At 46.2% G+C, this 20,981-nt stretch overlaps 1 protein-coding gene and 1 non-coding gene across 2 annotated transcripts in view; one reads left to right on the top strand and one right to left on the bottom strand.

Moving 5' to 3' along the window:
* The first annotated feature begins 5,895 nt into the window (after nt 1–5,895).
* LOC130834188 (5S ribosomal RNA) lies at nt 5,896–6,014 on the top strand. The gene has a single exon (XR_009048582.1). It is a non-coding gene; the product is annotated as a 5S ribosomal RNA (ribosomal RNA).
* Nucleotides 6,015–6,662: 648 nt separating this feature from the next.
* DTD1 (D-aminoacyl-tRNA deacylase 1) overlaps nt 6,663–20,981 on the bottom strand; it is a 118,107-nt gene continuing 103,788 nt past the window's right edge. The window contains exons 5-6 of the mRNA XM_057703282.1: nt 15,411–15,577; nt 6,663–7,232 (exon numbers count right to left, since the gene is read on the bottom strand). Coding sequence (XP_057559265.1) covers nt 15,425–15,577 — 153 coding nt within the window. The 3' untranslated portion in view covers nt 6,663–7,232; nt 15,411–15,424. The remainder of the gene's footprint in view (nt 7,233–15,410; nt 15,578–20,981) is intronic.

Here is a 20,981-nt window from a genome sequence, read left to right as displayed (position 1 = left end):
CTCCAGAAGATCATTTATGAAGTTCAGATCATTAATGAAGGTGGCTGCACTAAGCAGATGTTCAATGAGATGAAACAGCCTCATATCAGAAGATGCCACCTAGGACTTTAGTATCTAGAAAGGAGAAGTTTACTGAATATTTTAAGCTCACTGTTGAGATCGTCCACTCACGAAAAAAGATTCCTTTCAAAATTACTGCTCACTGACAAAGCACCTGGTCACCCAAGAGCTCTGATGGAGATGGACAACAAGATGAATGCTGTTTTCATGCCTGCTAACGCTATATCCATTCTGCAGCCCATGAATCAATAAGTAATTTCTACTTTCAAGTGTTATTATTTAATAAATATATTCCATAAGGCTATAGCTGCCGTAGATAGTGATTCCTCTGATGGATCTGGGCAAAGTCAATTGAAAACCTTCTGGAAATGATTCATCACTCAAGAGCCATTAAGAAATTCATGATTCATGGGAAGAGGGGTATCTAAAAAAGTACAACCACCACCCTAATCAGTCAGCAGCCATCAACATCAAGGTATGTGTGTCCATGAGCTAGAAGATTACAACTTGCTGAAGAGTCAGATGATGGTTAGCATTTTTCAGCAATAAAGTATTTTTTAGTTAAGGAACATACTTTCTTAGACATAATGATATTACATACTTAACAGACTACAGTACAGTGTAAACATAACTTTCATAGGCACTGGGGAAACCAAAAATTCATGTGACTTGCTGTCTTGTGATACTTTCTTGCAGTCAATTTATTATCAGGAGGATATAACCACTGTAAATATATATTCACCCAACACTGAAGGACCTAAATATATTAAGAAAATACTAACTGATCAAAGGGAGAAATAGACCACACAATAAGAGTAGGGGACTTCGATACTCTCACCTTCAACACTGACAGATCATCCCAACAGAAAATCAACATAGAAACATTGCACTTAAACTACACTTTAGATATAATGACCCTAATAGACGTACACAGGACATTCCATCCAACAGCAGCAGAATACACATTCTTCCCAAGCACACAAAAACATTCTCCAGGAGAGATCATATGTCAGGTCATAAAACAAGTCTTAACCAATTTATGAAGACTGAAATCATATCAAGGATCTTTTCCAATGATAATGGTACAAAACTAGTAATCAATAACAGGAGGAAAACTAGAAAATTCACAAATATGTGGAAATGAAACAACACACTCCTGAAAAACTGATGGGTCAAAGAAGAAACCAAAAGGAAAATTTTTAAAACCTCGAAACAAATGAAAGTGAAACACAACATACCAAAACTTCTGGGATGCAGCAAAAGCATTTCTAAGAGGGAAGTTCACAGCAATAAATACTTACTTAAGAAAAAAGAAGGACCTCAAATAAACAACCCAACTTTATACCTCAAGAAACTAGGGGGGATAATAAACCCAAAGTTAGCAGAATGAAGGAAATAACAAAGATCAGAAAAGAAATAAATGAAATAAAGAGCAGAAAATCAACACAAAAGATCAACAAAACTCAGAGTTGGCTTTTTGGAAAGATAAAATTGACAAACCTTTAGCTAGACAAAAGAAAAGAGAAAGAAGACTCAAATAAAACCAGAAATGAAAGAGGAGACTTTAATACTTTTGTATACCACAGAAATAAAAAGTATCATGAGAGACTATGATCAACAATTATATACCAGAAAAACCCTAAAAACTCACCAAAAAACTGTTAGAACTACTAAACAAATTCAGTAAAGTTGCAGAATAAAAAGTCAATATATAAAACTCCATCTTCTTTCTACACACTTACAACAAACTATCAGAAAGAAAAATTAAGAAAATAATCCCATTTATAATGGCATCAAAATCATAAAATACTTAGGAATAAATTTAACCAAGGGAGGTAAAAGACCTATACATTGAAAACTGTTAACAGATTGATGTAATAAATTGAGACACAAATAACTGGATAAATATCCCACGTTAATGGATTGCAAGAATTAATATTCTTAAAATGTCCAACTACCCAAAGCCATCTATACATTCAATGCAAAATTCCATTGGCATTTCTCACAGAAATAGAAAAAAAAAATCCTAAAATTCATATGGAACCACAAAAGACCCCAAACAGTCAGAGCAATCTTGAGAAAGAACAAAGCTGGAAGCATCATATTTGCTGATTTCAAACTATATTATAAAGTAAGCAGAATGGCATGATACTGGCACAAAAACAGACACATAGACCAATGGAAGAGAATTGAGAGCCCAGAAATAAACCTAATTTATGTTTATGGTTATAAAATATGTTCAACTAATATTTGACATGGGAGCCAAGAGTACTCAAAGGGGGAAGGATAATTTCTTCAACAAATGGTGCTGGGAAAACTGGATAACCACATGCAGAAAAAAGAAATTTGACCCCTATTTTATACCACTCACAAAAATTAACTCAAAATGGATTAAAGATTTAAATATAATAGCTGATAACATAAAATTTCTAGAAGAAAATATAGGTAAGAAACTCCACAGTATTGTTCTTTGCAATGATTTCTTGGCTATGACACCAAAAGAACAGGCAACAAAAACAAACAAACAGGAGGGACTGAAACTAGAAAGCTTCTGCACAGCAAAGGAAATAGTCAACAAAATTAAAAGGAAACCCATATGATGAAAGGAAATATTTGAAAACCATATATCTGATAAGGAATTAACATTCAAAATATGTAAGGAACATATACAACTCAATAGCAAACAATAAATAAGTAACCTGATTTAAAAATGGGCAAAGGACCTGAGCTGACATTTTTCCAAAGAAGATAGACAAATCACCAACAGGTACATGAAAAACTGCCCAACATCACTAATCTTAAAGGAGACGCAAATCAAAACCCCGAGATCTCACCTCACCCCTGTTAGGAGAGCTGTTCTTAAAAAGAAAAGAGACATACATTGTTTGTGAAAGTATGTAGAAATGGGAACCCTTGTACACTGTTGATGGGAATGTAAATTGGTGCAGCCACTATGGAAAACAGTACGGTGGTTCCTCAAAAAATTAAAAATAGAACTACCATATGATGCAGCAATCCCACTTCTGGGAATATATCAGAAGGAAACAAAATCAGTATCTCAAAGAGATACCAACACTCCCATATTCACTGCAGCATTATTCACAATAGAAAGATACGGGAACAACATCAGTGTCTGTCGATGCATAAATGGATAAAGAAGATGTGGTCAAAATACACAAAGAAATGTTATTCAGAGGAGAGAAAGAAGGACATCCTGTCGTCTGCAACATGGATAAAACCTGAAGACATCATGCTGAGTGAAATGAGTCAGAGAGAGAAAGACAAACACTGTAGGATCTTAGATGTGGAATGAAAAAAAAAAATAAAAAAGTTAAACTCCTAGAAATGCAAAGTAGAATGATGGTTACCAGGGCCTGAGGGGCATGGAAAACAGGAAGATTCTGGTGAAAGCTTACAAGCCTTCACCTCACACTTGTTAGAATGGCTATTATTGAAAAGATAAGAAATAACTGTTGGAGAAGATATAGGCAAAAGGGAACTCTATAGTTGGTGAGGCCATAAATTGATGAAGCTAGTAAGGAAAACAGAATGGAGATTCCTCAAAAAATTAAGAACAGAACTACCATATAAAGCAGCTATTCCATTTCTGGGTATTTAGCCAAAGGACACAAAAACTCTAATTAGAAAAGATGTATGCACCCACGATGTTCACTGCAGAAGAATATACAACAGCCAAGATACGGAAACAACCTCTGGGCAGTGGTATCCTGGTCTCAACAGCGATGTGGCCTTGACAGTGGCCTTGAGAATGAGTACAGCTCTGCCCACTGGTGAGACAAGGCCTCTGGGCAATGGTGTCCTGGTCTCGACATACTTGGGGTGGAGTCCCGGCTGCACTGCTGAACCGCTATGTTTTCGGCACGGTTTCTCTGTTCTCTCGGCTGGTCGGCGCCCACCTCCACTCAGGACGCCGCCAGAGAAGATGCCTTCGCGAGGACCACTGAGCTGAGACGATGCTGTGGAGTGTCCAGCCCCGGAAGGCGTCTCATTTAGTCTGTGTTTTGTGTCGCCAGAAGAGCTCGGTCTCCTCTAAAGTAAACCACGAAAGACAAGATTAAACTCTGTTGTCGGGCAGTGCTCTGTTTAAAGTCCCAGGCCTGACGTCTGCCGAGACCTCTCAGGAAACCCATACATGGTACGATTCTCTCCCATCCTCATTCAGACGATGTTTTATGGACAATAAACAGCGAGCTTTATAAATAAGCAGAAAGGAGGAGTTGGAGATGTTGGGAGGGACATGAAGACTGGGAGTTTTACACTCTGCAAACAGAACTGCACCCAAAACCTAATTTTAGCCAGTTGTCCCACAGCAAGAATTGGAAATGACCTTCAGAAGGAGAGTAAAGGGGGCTGGGGGATGAAAGAAATTAACATCCTCTTTGATGCAGCTGTGGGTGTCGTGGGGTTTCTTCCTAAGCTTTTGTTTTTTCCTTCATAACCTTGCTTTGTGGTTCAATCTGACCCTCTGCAGACAGTCTTTAGTGTGTACACCGCTGCTTCTCTGTGGCCAGGAGTTGAAAGTGACCTTCAGGATGATGAAAAAGTTTCCTTCCATTCAATGCTGTAAAGCAGCAGACATTTTCTGACATCTACCATCTTCCCTGCACACTGTTGAGGGAGGGAAGATCTTTAAAACACAGTCTGGAGACGTCCCTGGCTGTCCAGGAGTCAGGACTCGGCGCTTTCACTGCCAGGACCTGGGTTCAATCCCTGGTCAGAGAACTAAGATCCTGCAAGCCGCACAGTGCGATGCCCTCCTCCCCGCCCCACTCCACCCCCCAAAAATATGGTCGGCCCTCCGTATCTGCAGACACCAAACTGCGCGTGCAGAGGGCTGACTGTCCCACATCATTTTATGCAAGGGACTTGAGCACCTGCAAACTTCGGTGTTTGCAGGGGGTTCCGCAACTGTGAAGAAAATAAATAAAAGCTCCCCCCACAGATAAGCAGGCTCAGAACTTTTGCTCCACCGCTCTCAACATTGCCACCCTCTGTTGAATTTTGTTGTTTCATTTATCAAGCCAGCATCTGTGTTAGTGACATTTATACCCATTGCTCCCAGTTTTGTTTCTGACCCCGCGTCTCCTCCACGTCCTTCACATCTTCAGAGTTTTGGTTTCACCCCGTCTCCCTTTATGGTTTCGGACCCTTCAGCAAGTTGACGACAAGCTGCAGCTCACACTCTGATGTGTCTGAGTCCCTTTGAAGTGGGATCCAGAACCAGGTTGTGAGCGACAAGGCTCGTATTTCACCCCGTCCACATGTGGAGCACGTGGGTTCTGTCTGTGCTGCCTCCTTGCCCATCACCTCATGGACAGGCTGCAGCTGCTCATGGAGCATGAGCTGCTGGTGACCAAATCCTGTGGCACGAAAACATCTGACATATCTGTTCAGCAAGCCCACCACCCTACAGCCGGGTTTACAACACTGGAGATTCAAGTAACTTTAGTGTGAATCTGAATTCACTCTGTAAAAGCTGACTTAGACGACAGAGACCAGAGAGCTTCCTGGACCTGAGTATGTGAGCTGCAGGAGCCGAGCAGGCTCTGCATCCAGGATGGTGTAATTTCACATCGAGAGGTTTACACCATCGTGGATTCTACTGGACCATCTGCATTGGGTCAGAATAAAGCAATTCGGCAAACCCCTTTCCAACTCTATGTTCTAAGTACTTGAATGTTCAGTGCAGATGTGATTTGAGCTTTTTTCCCCTCATATTTTCTAGCTGTGTTCTTATCTGAAGCAGACAACTGGGTCTGAGCAGAGAGACTCAGAAGTTATTATAAAGTCACAGATAAAGTGTCAGCATTACCTGTCTATGGCCATACCACCCTGAACGCACCCCACCTTGTCTGGTCTCGGAAGCTAAGCAGGGTTGGGCCTGGTTAGTACTTGGATGGGAGACCACCTGGGAATACCGGGTGCTGTAGGCTTTAAAAAAAGTGTCAGCATTACCAAAATGCCAAATAAGGACATCTCTTCTATAGTCAGGCAAGAAATATCTCAAGAGAGGATAACTATATAAGCATTAGTATATTATAGATATGGTATATAAACGTATATTATGTATTGTATATATATGTTACTATTGACATAATATAATGTCTAAAAACGATTACTATCGTTGTACCACTAGATCACATTAACTGAAAAATTCTTCGCCAGATGTGGTTCTTTCTTCATGTTACTACGGGGACTGGGATACACGGACAACTGTGCAGCTCCTGTAAAAAGGGCATCTGTGTGGTCCAACATGGTGAGGCCCCCTCCCCCACGTCCCAAAGGTGGATAAACCAGATGTGGAGCCCCACACACATGGCGTCAGTCGTCTGCCTTTCTGAAACAGGATTCCCTTCCCAAGTATGCTCCCCATTCCCGCCGTCTCATGTCCAAGGAAAAGGGCATCACCACAGACAGGCTCTCACCATAGAACTGGGGGCCTGTGTGCACCACTCAGGGGAGGCCTCTTGCAAAAGAGTTATTTGAAAAGAGGTGTTTATACAGAGAAGGGTCAGACACACTGTATTTCTACAGACAAAATCCTTAAAAAGAAACATAGCAGGGTTTGTTTAAGAATAAAGTGGTTTGTTGAGCTTTGGAATTTATTTCTGTTTAGAAAAAAAGAGAAAATTTACAAGATGCAAAGGTCTCACGTAACACATTATCACTGATGACTGTTCTCTTTAAACCCTAACAGGAGCCCTGACTTAGCCAGTGTTGGGAAAAACACGGACAGCATGAATGCATTTGGGACCCGTCATGGACACACAGAAATACACCACAGTGTGAAAGGAGGACTCGATGACAAATGATGTTGGGCCAGCCTGTTCCAAGAGCAAGCCGAGACTTCAGAGGAACCCACACGGCCTTTCTGAGGGGGATGCTTGGGTGTATCCCTTGCTGCCCTGGACATGGGGTGCCTTCCCCATACTGGCAGCATCCCCTCCTCTACTAAACCACAGCAGCAACAGAAAACGGTACCACTCCTTTGGTGGGTTTGTTTTGTTTTTGTTTTTGCAGGGCTATTCAGGTTCCCAGTTTCTTATTTCCATCTTCCTTTTCAGGATTCAGTTCCAAATCCTTAAAGCAGTGTAGGTGCCTAGCATCTTTCATGAATTTTTCAGCATCCAGTTCTGCCCAATGATAATGCACTAAAAAGAACAAAGATAAGACACATTACTCAGAAGGGTCGCAAAATTTGCCTTCACATCATATTAAAATACATGACCAAGCATAACAAAATAGCTGCAGATATCCTTTCAAGTTCACACACTGACAAAAGAATGAGAGTGTTTCACTTTACTGTGAAAAATCTGCCATGTTCTCATGTATAAATCCAAATACCGTCTCACCAAAGAGACGCCAATTTATTAGAAACTTCACCCTTAGTGCTCAAAAAGACACCAACCAAATTATCTGGGAATTAAACAACACACTTCTAAGAGAAGTCATATGGCAAATTAGAAAATATTTTAAAGTGAATGAAAATGAAAATACAACAATCAAAATTTATGACATTCATCTACCGCAGTGCTTAGAGGAAAATTCACAGCATTACATGCATACTTTAGAAAATAAGAAATCTTTCAAGTCAATAATCTGAATTTCCACCTTAAGGAATTAAAAGAATAAAAGCAAAGTAAACCCAAAACAAACAGGAAGAGGGGAATAACAAAAGCAGGAAGCAATGAAATTTCAAACAGAAAAACAAAAGAGAAAATAAATGAAAAGATCAATAAAATTGACACGTCTTGCCAGACTTACCAAGAAAAAAAAGAAGAAACAAGTTATGAATATCAGGAATCAAAGAGGCAACAAACAATACAGATTTTACAAATATTAAAAGAATAAAAAGGATATATCATAACATTATGACCACAAATTGGATATGAATAAAATTAACAAATTCTCTTGAAAAAAATACAATAGACTCATTTCCACATCCTTTTAACTATGAAGGAGGCAGAGGGGTGGGGAGCCTAAAGAAAGCACAGGGACAGGGTACAAACTAAATGCTTATTCTTGGGATGTTTTTAATACTGCTCAAAGGAAAGTAGGTTCTTCGGTATAAAATGCCCAGTGTCTTGAGTTTCCTTTTGCAATTCTGAGCCTACAACAAAAACCTGTTGGTTGTGCCAAGATCTGTGTGGCAGGCATTCGTCACCCAAGTTTAACTAAATCCCAGACTTAACAGAGCAGTTTCTATTCCCTCTGATCTAAATTCTAATTGGATGAACTTCAGTAAAAGCCAAAGATTACAGTCGTTTGCCCATGGTGATGCCACATCTGTGAACATGCTTCCAGATGAACTCAACACAGGTCACATTCTTAAGAAAGGGTCATGTTATGAGCAGATGCCTCAATGAAATTATCAGCCTCTCATTCCTGAACCCAGCTTGACGCCAAGGTTCACAGGGCCACATGGGAAACGCTGGTTGGAACTGCAGCTTGTCTGTGTTCTTCAGGTCTATCGGGACCCACACAAAGGATGAAAATTTCCCCTAGGCCTACCCTCATGCTCTGAAACCCACCTGCCACAGTTCTCCACTCTTTCCTAAGAGATATTTGAAAAACCGCAAGGGGAATACCCAACTTCATTCCTAGAGACCATAATACTTCCATTTTAAAATCAAGAAAAGCAGCCCACTTGCTCCTATATTTTAATCAAGATGTTAACCCAAACTTAAGAACCTGGGGCCTTTTAATACCTCTTTCCTCACCTGCAATACTAGTAACTGGATCCTGAAACAAGTTTCCACATTCCACCTTTGGGGAGCTCTATCTTCTTGGCACTGATTAAAACCTTTGTTTTGAACTTAAAATCAGCTGTGGGATCCTGCTTGAAGACATTATTCTTTTACATTTCTGCCAATTAAATATTCTACATGTTTTAATGAATTGTGGTAGTAAATTTATGCTTCAAATGTTTGTTGTGCAGATGGAAGCGGTAAGGTTTACTATAGAATAAATGATCTAGAAAATGTCCATGATATTCTGTTTTATGATAAAAGCACATCACATTAACTTTGTAAAATTAGAGAGACATAGAATCATCTGCTTAGAGAAAATGTTATAAAAGCATTAAGAAGTATCTAATAGCCTGGCACCACCATTTCATGGCCTTAGGAAAGAAGCTGCTGGGCTGGTGCTCTTTCACTGCCTTTAACCACTGTGGGCAGTGGGGAATAGTCCAGGATCAGAAGGGAGGGGGTACCTCCACAGCCTGTTTAAACCCTGAGTCTCTCAAAGATGCTGACTTTCAGCTGATCTATTTCTGGCTTCAGGCCATTCGAGCAATCGCAAGACGTGAGTGCTAGAGTCAGGACACACACACACACCACAGACTGCCTCTCCAAACCACGGTCGAAAGTACCCAGTTTTATTTACTTATTTATTTCTGGTCACAGCTAGGAATCTAATGTGAATTCATTTACACAGAAAAGGCAGCCCATTCCATGGAAAAACACAAATTGCTGGGAGGTCGATGTTATCAATGAAGGATTCACGTGGCCTTTCCAGCATGTTAGGGGCCCCAGTGAGGCCTCAGCGGCATTGTCAGAGCACAGACTCTTCCTGCGCACGAGTGCTGCACACGGGCCCTGACCTGGCGGTGAGAAAATGAGGACAGTGATGCTGTTTCTAACTGAGACAGGAAAGCAGAAAAAAAAAAAAAAAAACCCAACTGATGTCACCTGATCGTGGAAGGGACAAACTCTGACAGCAGTTAGTTTTTGTTTTGGGGCTTAAATGCTACCCCATGTATTTCTAACGTATGTTTGTATATATTTAACCGTGTCCATCTTACCGAAGTTAGAGTGGTTTCGATAACAGTCTCAAATCTCACTTTGATCCCTCTAGGCTGGTGCCGCCCAAACGAACTTTCTGCGGTGATTGACTGTCCTCTATCAGCCCTGTGCAGCGTGGCAGCCACCAGCCGTATGTGGCTGCTGAGCACTTGAAAGGTGGCTACTGTGGCTAAGGAAATTTAACTTCATTTAATTTTAATTAATTTACATTTAAATATCCACATACGGGGAGTGGCTACTGTATTGGCGCACTCTAGGTTATCAGCAAGCTTAGCTCTGCCCTTGAGCGATAAACAGAATAGATTATTATGGCCAGATTCTTGCCAATTTATTCCTAATAAATAAGGCAACTGAGGTGCTAGCCTGGGCATGAAGTGAACCTAACCCCCCTGCCAGTAAAGTGACATAATATGCCTGCTCCGTACCAGTGAGGAAGGAGACCAATATCCTGTATAACAAAGGCCAGAACAACACTTATGGTTTGGGAACAGTAACCTCCTCCCAGTAAGATGAGGGAAAACAGGGCAAAAAAAAATACTGTTGGAAGAAATACTGCTTCAAAATTGCCCAAATGTATTGAAAGACATACATTTATAGATTCCAGAAGCTCAGAAAACCCAAAGCAATCATCAGAATGCGACAGATATTTAACACAGATGCTGGAACTATCAGACAAGGAAAAATAACTATGATTAATATGCTAAGGGCTCTACTGGCAAAGCAGACAGTGTGTGAGAACAGATGGTGATGTGGGCGGAGAGACAGACGCTCCAGAAAGAATCAAAAGGACACGCAGAGTGCTTTCCACGGGCTCATCAGCCAAGGCAGGAGTCAGTGGGGTGGAAGACACGTCACTACAATCTTCCCAAACTGAACTGCAAAGAGAGGAAGGAATGGGGGTGGGGGGGATAGACCATCCAATAACTGTGGGGCAACTGCAAAAGAGGTAACAGACACACACCAGAGGGAGAAGGCAGGGAGAACAGAGAAGTAACAGGGCCAAGAATGGCCCCAGACTTAATGACAGGAGACACCAAATCTCAGATCCAGGAGGGTCAGAGAATACCAACCAGCAACCTCATGCCAGCAAATCCTATGCAAACGGCAAAAAAAAACCAGAGAGAAAAATCTTGCAAGAAGCTGCGGGTGGAGTGGGGGGTGGGGCACATGGCTGTGAACCCAAGTTTCCTACAGCAGAACAAAGCTGCGAGCTACAGAGGATGTCTCAGAAGAAACTATGCCAGCAAGAAGGGAGAGGAATAAGGTATGTAAAGTATTCAACCGAAAAAACCACCAATCTGGAATTCTATGCCAGCAAAACTATCCTTCAAAAGTGAAGGAGCAATAAAGACTCTCTTTGATCCACAAGAAATGATCAAAGAAGCTCTCCAGGCAGAAGGAATGCAATATGGGTCAGAAACTTGGATTCACATAACGAAAGGAAGAGCACCAGAGATGAAATTAAGGTAAGATGAGATCTGTTCTTTTTCTTATTTTTAATTCATCTAAATTCAGTTTAAAACTGCTTATAAAATGATAACGGTAACAGTGCGCTGGGTTGTGGAGTACACAAAAGTGATGTGAGGGACACAGCGTCGCAAGGAACACGATGGGGGGACTGGGAGACGCTGCCATGAGGTCCCTGGACAGGTGAGTCAGCCGGGCTCAGATTAGTTACAAATGTACACTGCAAACTCTAGGGCAACCAGTGAAAAAAGGTTGTTTAAAGTTAAAAAATAAATAAAAACACTACCTCAGAGGCACAGCATGTTTTATACCATGAAATGCACAGGGACTGGAAAAGTGGTATGATTGCTGACACAGGGAAGCAAAGTGAAGCTCTGGGAATAAAAGATTCCACTTTCTACAGGGAAAAAACAATGAAAAGTTATAGAACAGCCTTTTAACAGAACACACACACACACACACCCCTGCTCTAGCTTATTAGGAAGAAAAGTGCTCAGCCAGGATGCGTCTCACGATGCAGACAACGGTCAAGTTGGAAAAGCAAACAGACGGCAGCTTCCAAAACACCTTTCTTGCTTGGTTTCAAGGGCGACATCTGAGGACAGAAACATGGCATCCTGGTTGGGACCATGCCTCTCTCGTGCACACCCTCATGATGGCAGTTAAGTCAATACTCAAATGAGGGGACACTGCAGCCTGCGATCAAAGGCAGAAACCACACTCTTTCTGTGAGAAGTAGCCCTTGTGCCTTTAGCTGTGGGCCAGAAATGGGGGGAACACTGAGCTGTGGCCTCAGAGAAAACCTTGAATCCTCCCAGCAAGGTGAGGAGCCTGAAGGAACAAGCAGAGGACAAAGGAGCAGTAAAATACGAAACGTCTGCCATGTGACAGAGATGGCGGCACCCACAGAAGGTCCTCTGAACCAAGGAGGTTTGGGCTCACTTTCAAAGAAACATACGCCCAAGATCACGCAGCTTCTCGTTCCATTTTCTCTCCCCTTTTCTTTCTCTCTCACGCCTCGGAAACTCAGAGCTACTCCCCTTCGGGCCTGTGAGGCTCCCCAGAGCTCTGTTTTTAGAGAGAAGTAAATGAAACCTGCAGCAAATGAAACCTGCAGCGCCCCTCATTGGGGGTGGGGGTGCTGTTTTTCTGTGGAACAGGGCAAATGCCAAGGTCACCTTCTATCTGGCCCCACCTGGCTCAGCTCTCTCAGACATCTGAATACTGGGTGGTGGTTCTGAGGGTCGACTGGGATGACAAATTCCAGCAGGAGGGGCAACGAAAGTCCGTGGGCAGCAAAGCCCCAGTGTGTCAGCGGAGCACCAGCTGGCGCTTAGTCCAACCCCTACAGGGTCTGCAAATCTGGGAGCGCGGCTGAACCCCCAGCACTCCCCAGTCCTCGCCTGGCTGCGGGTGTCTCACAGGACCCCCCTTCCATCCACGCCTGCTCCAGCCACCAGGCCTCTGCCACCACCGTCTCTGGCGTGAGTAACTGCACCTAGACCCCTACCTTAACCTGTCAGTAAAGGAATGATTTTCTTCATGCTCCTGGTCCAAAACCCAGGTGGTGCTACCTATAAATGTGCAAAGCAAACGTAACTCTGCATTGTCACAGGCCCGTCCACACTGCCTCACGAGCCTCCACCCCGCTGGGCAGCAGCTGGGGACCCCGAGGGACAGTGAGTCAGTCTCAGCGCGGTGCCAGCACCTGGGCCCTGCCCTGCACACGGCACTGAGGGACCCCCGGCTGACCCGGCCACACCTCGGGTTCCTCCAGCACCACAGACCCCTCAGTTCTCACCCAGGGGCCAGACAGAGGTCAGGGCTGAGACCTGCAGGGCCCATCAGTGCTCTTTAGAAGGGCTGAGGCCACGAGCCCCGTGGCCTCCTGGACGAAGCTGCCCACTCACAGCCTCTGGAGCTCACCTCTCCACTCCCAGCGAGACCCACGGTCAGCCCAGTGGACCCAATGCAGCGTCTCCGCACCCTCCCAGGGCCAGTGAGATGGTCCCTCAGTTCCTCTGCCTCCTGGTGGCCGCGTGGGACCCACACAGCAATCTCCCTCCACGCATCCCTCCTGCCCCATCCGCCGGGCATGGTGGCTCATATCCGCCTGCCTTTCCCCGCATCGCTGAAGGGATGAGCCTCACTCACTAGGGTCACAGAAGAAAAACTGAGGAAGCAGAAATTACGTAACTTCCTCACTGTCACACAGAGGCTGGCAGGAGGAAAACAAGAACCCGATGAGGTTCTGCGTCACTGCTGGACCCCTTAATTAGCATCATTAGAAAACTAACTTAAAGAGCCGCCCTGAGCACCGTCTTTGTGTGGCCCGTTTCACCCCTGGATTTCGGATTTCTGGACGGACTGTAATCAGAAGCACTGGTGGTGTTTCTGATGCCGAAACTGACCACATCAATGAGAAGCAAACCCTCCTCATCCTGGAGGGGGCGGGGTGGGAGTTTTACATGACATACATGCCACACAAAAGGCTACTGTGTGTTCATGAATAGTTAGCACTATTTATACACTAAATTCCACATTCAGAAGACTCTCCCTAACTCATACCCACTGCTTCATTTCAGTTCATGAATAAAAACCGACGGCTCTAGGCCAGAGCATCGTGTTCCAGAACAAGGTGGGGCTTGTGAACAAGCTGGGGCGACAAACAAGGCTGAGCGTGAAGGGCTCCCCTGTGACTCCGGCGTCACGCTCACGTGAGGGTGCGACACGCGTGAGCCCAGACCCGTGAGCACGGCTGCCACCTCCCGGAGTTACACTGGGACAGAGCGTGGTGACTGGGGAAAATCGACAGGACTCTACAGGACTGACGACTCCCCCCCCACCCCCCCAAAACCAGGACGTGGCAACCGCTCCTTTCAGAGATCTCCATCCTGCCCGTCTGCTCTGCTCACGTCTGCAGCTGGTCCATCGCTTCCAGTTCACTGTGGGCTTGGTGATCTCTCTCAGCACCAGCAGCGGGCATCCTGGGGACATTCCGCAGGAGGCTCCTAGCCCCACCCCTTCAGAAGGCAGATGCCATCTCACGAGTTTTCTCTCGCGCCATGTGGCATCTCCAGGATGAACCACAGCCCACAAGCCAAGGGCTCCAGACTGCACACCCAGCCCAGCTCCCTTGGTTTCTGTGACTGCCCTGTCACTGGCCTGTCACCTCCGGCCTGCTCCCCACAGCCGCTGGGGTCACCTTTCTAAACTCGCGACCTGACTGTGTCACTTGTGCACTTGACAGCTTTCAAAGTTTGCCCATGACCCCAGGACAAAATCCAATTTCTGCAAGTTGCACACGGGACTCTGTATGGCCCGGCAGCTCCCCAGCCCCTGCCTTCAGACAAGCTCCCAACAACGGCCCCGTGTCCCTCGAACCCACGACACGCGCCTGCTCTCCTCTCGGCTGGGCCGCTCCCCGCCCTGGGTCCCTGTCACCCAGTCTCTGCTTCCAGTCCCCAGCCCTGCCCCCTGGTTGCCTACAGCCTCAGCCACGTCCCCACCCACCCGGCCCGGGCACACTGCCCCGCGCTCTGGCGGGACGGTTCCCACGCTGCTCCCTGCCCCGTGAACACTGGCAAGTGACGTGTTCACAGGGGATGAACTTGAGCCGAGGGCCATCAGGCGGCTGGGACAGGGTCCCGGGGCCTGTGACCTCCAAGCGGGGAGGTGCACCCAGAGCAGCAGGGAGCCCTGATGCACGCCTGGGCGTGTCAAGAAGAAAACCCCATCCTGGGAAAGTAAACCGGCAGCGCCACGCAGGGCCACGTGAAGGCCGGCAGGTTGTGAGGGGCGGCCTCCTTGCAGCTGCTGAGAGCAGCTGCACGGAGGCGGGAACTCGCGTCCAGAACACTCTAGAAACACTAAGAGCCGCAGCGGTCGCCTGACGCGGACGCATCTCAACTCTTCTCTCCGTCCTGGAGGCAGCAGATCTCAGGCAGCCATGAGGAACGTCCATGAAACAAACTCTGCCTCAGGCCACCCTGTCCCCTATCCCTGGCTGGTGCCTCCTCGCGAGGCGCCGACGCAGCCCCGAGGCGGGGGCCCTACCTGCGCCCGGCCCCCTACGGCTCCCGCTCCGAGGACACGTCCCCCTCGGCCCCGCTGCTGGCGCTGCGGTCTTCCTTGCGAGGGGCACTTCTTTCCTTGCTTGACTCCGAAGGCCCTTTGGCTCTGGTTTTTTCTTTCCTCTGCTGTTGCTTTTCAAGCTTTGACAGCTGGTTATAAAAAAATAAAAAGAAAAGAAAAAGAATTATTTTACAAATGTAAACTCGTGCCTATGTATCCAAACACCAATTACTTCACAGGCAGCAACAACTGAAAACGCTTTCTGTCTGATAACATGCGGCATCGTGGTGGCTCTGACATGGCAGATCCCACACCAAGTATCCGCCCGTCAGACACGGCATCCCCAATGCAGACACGGCATCCTCAACACAGATGCGTCAGACGTGTGATGTCCGTCAGATGCTCCCCCACAGCTCGGCCTGTCTCAGGGTGTTTGGGGAGGGTTCACTCACAGGCTTCTTTGACAGGCTGAGCAGAGCCTGTAAATGAAAAGGTCTTTCGTCTGTTATTTTTTTTCTTTGATGTCTCTATAGCTTTTTCTCACCAAGCTGTCTTTCCACTCAGTGTTTTCTAAACAGTGATCAAAACACTCCACTACTTGCTGAAGGTAAGAGAAGGCTGTGAGTAAAGTACATCAGGCACGTTAGACATCACCTTGGCTCTCGGTTTTCCCTGAGACTGAAGCCTGACTTGTCCACAGCCCAAACCCCGGGTGATCCCAGTGGGCTGCGTGATGGCTACACAGGGACACTGCCATAGGGCACACGCCCCCCAGGCCACCCGGGGCCAATTCTGCCCTGGGTGTCTCCCCAGCTTGTTCAGAGTCCACAGATCAGAAGCTGGAAAGACAGATCCGCTGGCACTCTAAGCAATGGCTTGGCCGCCCCAGAAAGACCTGCCAAGAAACTCATCTGAGGAGACGGGCCAAGCCGTGGCCATGGGATTTTCCTGGAGCAGAAGAGCCATCTGTAACAAAGCCCGAAACATGGCAAAGCCCAGGCTCACAGGTCTCCCAGGCCGAGTCTGCAAACATCTTCCTGTCCACATGGAAAGTGGGAAACAGTGAGTGGCCGGCTGCTCCCCACTGGTCTCTGCCCCATGTCCAAAGACACAAAGTCACTGTAACCAACCTCCCAGACCGTCATTTTATTATTCTCAGACTCTGAGCTAAACCTGTAGATAGGTCAACAATCAGCAGCTCTCAGTTTGGTCCAGAAAACCAAGTTTATTAATGGCTGACTTATGATATTATCTTTCCTCCCACCTCCCCCCCACGCCAGGTGCCTGAACAGCTGTAGCAAACAACTGGCTTGGCTAACAAGCTAATTCAGTTTTGTGAATGAAGCCTTCACTTCCCCTCTGACCCAGCGACTCTTCCCAGAGAGCTCCCCTGGATAAATCCCCTCTCGTGTGTGCAGGAATGTGCACTGCGGTGCTGCTTGTGTTTAGTGAGGACCTGGAAACAACCCAAACTGAGAGGAGGGCAGATGACTAGGATGTGGCAGTCACACAGAGCGATACTCCAGAGCAGATGGACGTGTCGAAACGGATACGTCTCTAAGCCCTCGATATACAAACCAATGTCAGCTTAAGAGGCCATAACAGTAGGAGCCCATTTTCACAAAGTGGTACGTGTTGCTAATGGGCAGGTATAGGATGGCCTGGGGGCTTACCAACCAAGTTCTGTTAACTTTGGGAAGAAAGAGAAGAGAATGGGATGGAGTCGGATGAATATACAGGGGCTCTGACTGTAACTGCCAGCTTTGGCTTCTATGAAAACCAACCAGCTCTAGGCTGAGCCGCTGACCGCTGCTGGACGTGAGCTGCTTGCTACTGGCCCTCGGACCACCAACGGTAAGACTCGTGCCAGGACACAACTTCTTTCATCAGCAAAGTCTTGTTGTGGAAAAGTATGACCACTGAACTGTACGCTTAGTGGCAAAGCAGAGCTCTTCTCGCCACGACCTGGTAACAAACAGCTCAGGTACAGGAACGATGAGTAGGATGACCTCAAGCAAACATGACAAAAGGTGAGCATTTTTTAAATTGAGATAAAATGGACAGACAACATTATATTAGTTTCAGGTCTATGATGTAATGATTCGACACTTGTATACACTGTGAAATGAAAAGGTTAGCATTTTTTAAATCTGCATAATGGCTACACAGCGCTCCTGGTTATATTTTCCTGTGCACTATTATTTCCATGAACAATTACTTTTCTCTGTGCTATTCGACCACAAATGTGGGAGGAATTTCCTTCATCAAGATGCCAGCCTTCCTTTCTTGTTTCCCTTTTGGTGTTAAAATGCTCTTTCTTCTATGACATGATTAGGACAGTAAATGGGGACCCTTCTGTCTTGCTCTTTTTATCTTGCAAAATGATCTTGGATGCACAAGTGAATGCACTTAACCGTACTGAACTGCACAATTAAAAATGGGTAGGATGGTAAATTTTATGTCATGTGCATTTTACAACTAAAAAAATTTTACTGTGATAATTGACATATAACATTATTACAATAGTTTCAGGTACACAATATAACGATTCCATATTTACATATATTGCAAAATGATCACCACAGTAAGTCTAGTTAGCATCCATCGCCAAAAAAAATTTTTAATGATCTTAGAAAACATGAAGTTGGCAATCCATGCTGGACTCCCTTTCTAATTTTTTGTGTCCCTCGTTCATGAAATCCAAACATCTGGGAATCAGCGTTTGGCAGTGAACTGTGATAATCGCCCTCTGCTGTCAGCGGTGTACACTCACATCAGTGTCTGTATGTGTGCTTACACATGTGTGTTATAGGTGTATGTATCCGTAGGCGGAAGGATACTTCCACATACACACGTATATAACCGTGAGCACGTTCCAAGTTAGACCCTGAGAAAGCATGATTTTTATTTCCAAAAGAGGCCCTCTCAGTTCTGTTCCTACTCTTTAGAGGTAAACATTAAAAAATGTGACAATCGCCAGTGACACAACCAAACCAAGGCTCCCACACTGCGCGGTTCCAGCTCACGCGAAGGCTTGTTTGTGAGCCAAGCTGTTATTCGCTTTCTACTCCTTAGCGCTGCGGAGAGGCCAGATCCTGGCAGGGTGACAGGGAATAATTCCCAATGGAAGCAGACTTCCTGGAGGCTGCTCAGGTCCCCACAGCACCCATCTGACTCCGCACGGATCCAGAGGCATCATCAACGCCTGCCAAGCGAAAAGGCGGAAACCTCAGCATGACCTCCCAGCCCAGCTCCAACCCTCCCACCCTGGACCAAGCTTGTGAATCACGTGCGACAATTACCAAAGTGACAGGCACAGCCCGAGTTTCTGTAAACGATGTAATGCTGATTCTTCTTCATTATTTATCTTAAAACAACCCAACCACGCATGGTGCCATGGCTCAGAGTAAAAGTTCTCTACGAGAACACTGTGAACTAACCTAATAAATTTAAGCCTTTTCTCGGAAAACTTGGAATCCAGTGCAGCTAAAATGTGGAATTTACATCTCGAGGCAAGAAAGCAGTTGGGGTTTTTTTTGCTTTTTGTCTTTTTAGGAAACAAATGAGAAAGAAAGAAGAAGAAAAGGAATTGGTGCTGCATATGGACTCCTGCAGCATGCCCATGGCTTTCAAGGTAACTAGCACACGCATGTCAAGGAAAATACAAACCACTACAGGCTTGTGAACATGGGACCTACAACACCAAAATGGAGGACTTTTGTTTTTTTGTTTGTTTGCTTATTTTTCAATCATCTTGCAGATGTCCATATTGCAAAGGAAACAGTGTCCAAACCATCCAGGCTCTAAAGCCTTAAAGAGAAACCCAAACCTTCCAAAGGCAGCTCCAGGCACAAGGCACCACCAGGGGCCAGGTAACAGTCTCAAGGCCAGCCCGCACCTCTCATGGTGGATCTCTGAAGGGCGAGGCAGAGGAGGGGAGGGGGACTGGAGTATCTAGATCCAAACCTCCCTGCCTCATGCCTAAATCCACTGAGAAAATAAAGAACTTTCTTTTTAATTACGATGACCATGGTCTGACTGCCTAATGTACAAACAACCCGGTTGAACACGAATGTCACAATGCTCCATCACAGGGCCTGCAAATGTAATAATGCCCTGAGGGACTAGGCAGAAGCAACATGAGTGCAGTAACTGTAAGACATTAGGGCAGTGGAGGCTGTGGCCACACTGCAGAGGACAAGCCCCGTCAGTGCCCTACCAGGACATTCACATTTTCTTTTTAAACAAGCATCTGGACAAAGTCAATGGGGCGCTTCCCTGGTGGCACAGTGGTTAAGAATCCACCTGCCAATACAGGGGACATGGGTTCAATCCCTGGTCCGGGAAGATCCCACACGCCACAGAGCAACTAAGCCCATGTGCCACAACTACTGAGCCTGTGCTCTAGAGCCCATGAGCCACAACTATTGAGCCCACATGCCACAACTACTGAAGCCTGAGCACCTAGAGCCTATGCTCTGCAACAAGAGAAGCCACCGCAATAAGAAGCCTGTGCACCGCAATGAAGAGTAGCCCCCACTCTCTGCAACTAAAGAAAGCCAGTGTGCAACAATGAAGACCCAACACAGCCAATAAATAAATACATAAAATTTTTTAAAAATTAAAAAAAAAAGTTAATGGTGTAGATACAGCCCCGCTGATAGGTACCCTGCTTTGCACCTCCGCCCAACCTCATTCTGATTGCTCTGAACAACCAGTAACAGCTGTATTCTCACCAGCGTCGCAGGAGAAGCCACCATCGGCGGCCTGCACTACAGTCATCCTCCAGCTCCCTCCTCCCTCCTGCTGGCACAAGCAGCCTTCTACTCAGAAGTGGCACTGAGCCTGCTGTCACATGGGCAGGGGACAGCAGTCAGCCACCAGGATCTGCGGGAGTGCCAGGGGGCTTCAGAGAAAGGTTTCGCTCCCAAATAAACACTGGTGCACGGAGACCCGGGGGAGGACAAGGAGATCCGGAGCGGTGGCAGCTCTCAGCACAAGGAGGGGGCTCCCGGGGGTACACAGAAGCCTCTGGGGAGGGGCGGGGCCGAGCTGGAGGAATCAGCCGTCCTCTTGGAGGGGTCGTCAAGCTCCTCACTGTTTCAGCCACACTCAGGCAGGCTTGGAGCACGTGCAGCTGAAAGCAAAGCATCTCATCCCACACTGTCAAAGTAAAGGAGAAACAGGCCTTCAGACGGGTGGGGACTTACTCAGGGCATCACCTGCAGGGTGCACGTGGTGGAGACGGGACAAAAACCCAGGCCTCTCAGACACCAAACTCCGTGTTCTTTCCAAGGAATGACACAGTCTCTCTCGCTTGATCTATGAGGTATTTATTGAGCACCGGCTACACATCCTGCCCTGTCCTAGACACCACGGACACAGAGGAGAACCGAGCAGAGCCCTGGCATCCTGGGGCCGACTGTCCACCACAGAAATAACGGGCGACCCCCACTCACGAGCCAGGCCCTGCGCCCAGCCCTCGGCATGCACGGAGGGCACTACTGCCACCCTGGTGTGAAGTGGAGAAGCCAAGGGCGCTGGCGCCCAGCA

Source organism: Hippopotamus amphibius, chromosome 12 (assembly GCF_030028045.1).
Source record: "Hippopotamus amphibius kiboko isolate mHipAmp2 chromosome 12, mHipAmp2.hap2, whole genome shotgun sequence".
Classification (NCBI taxonomy): Eukaryota; Metazoa; Chordata; class Mammalia; order Artiodactyla; family Hippopotamidae; genus Hippopotamus; species Hippopotamus amphibius.
This window is presented reverse-complemented; position numbering and strand designations above follow the sequence as displayed.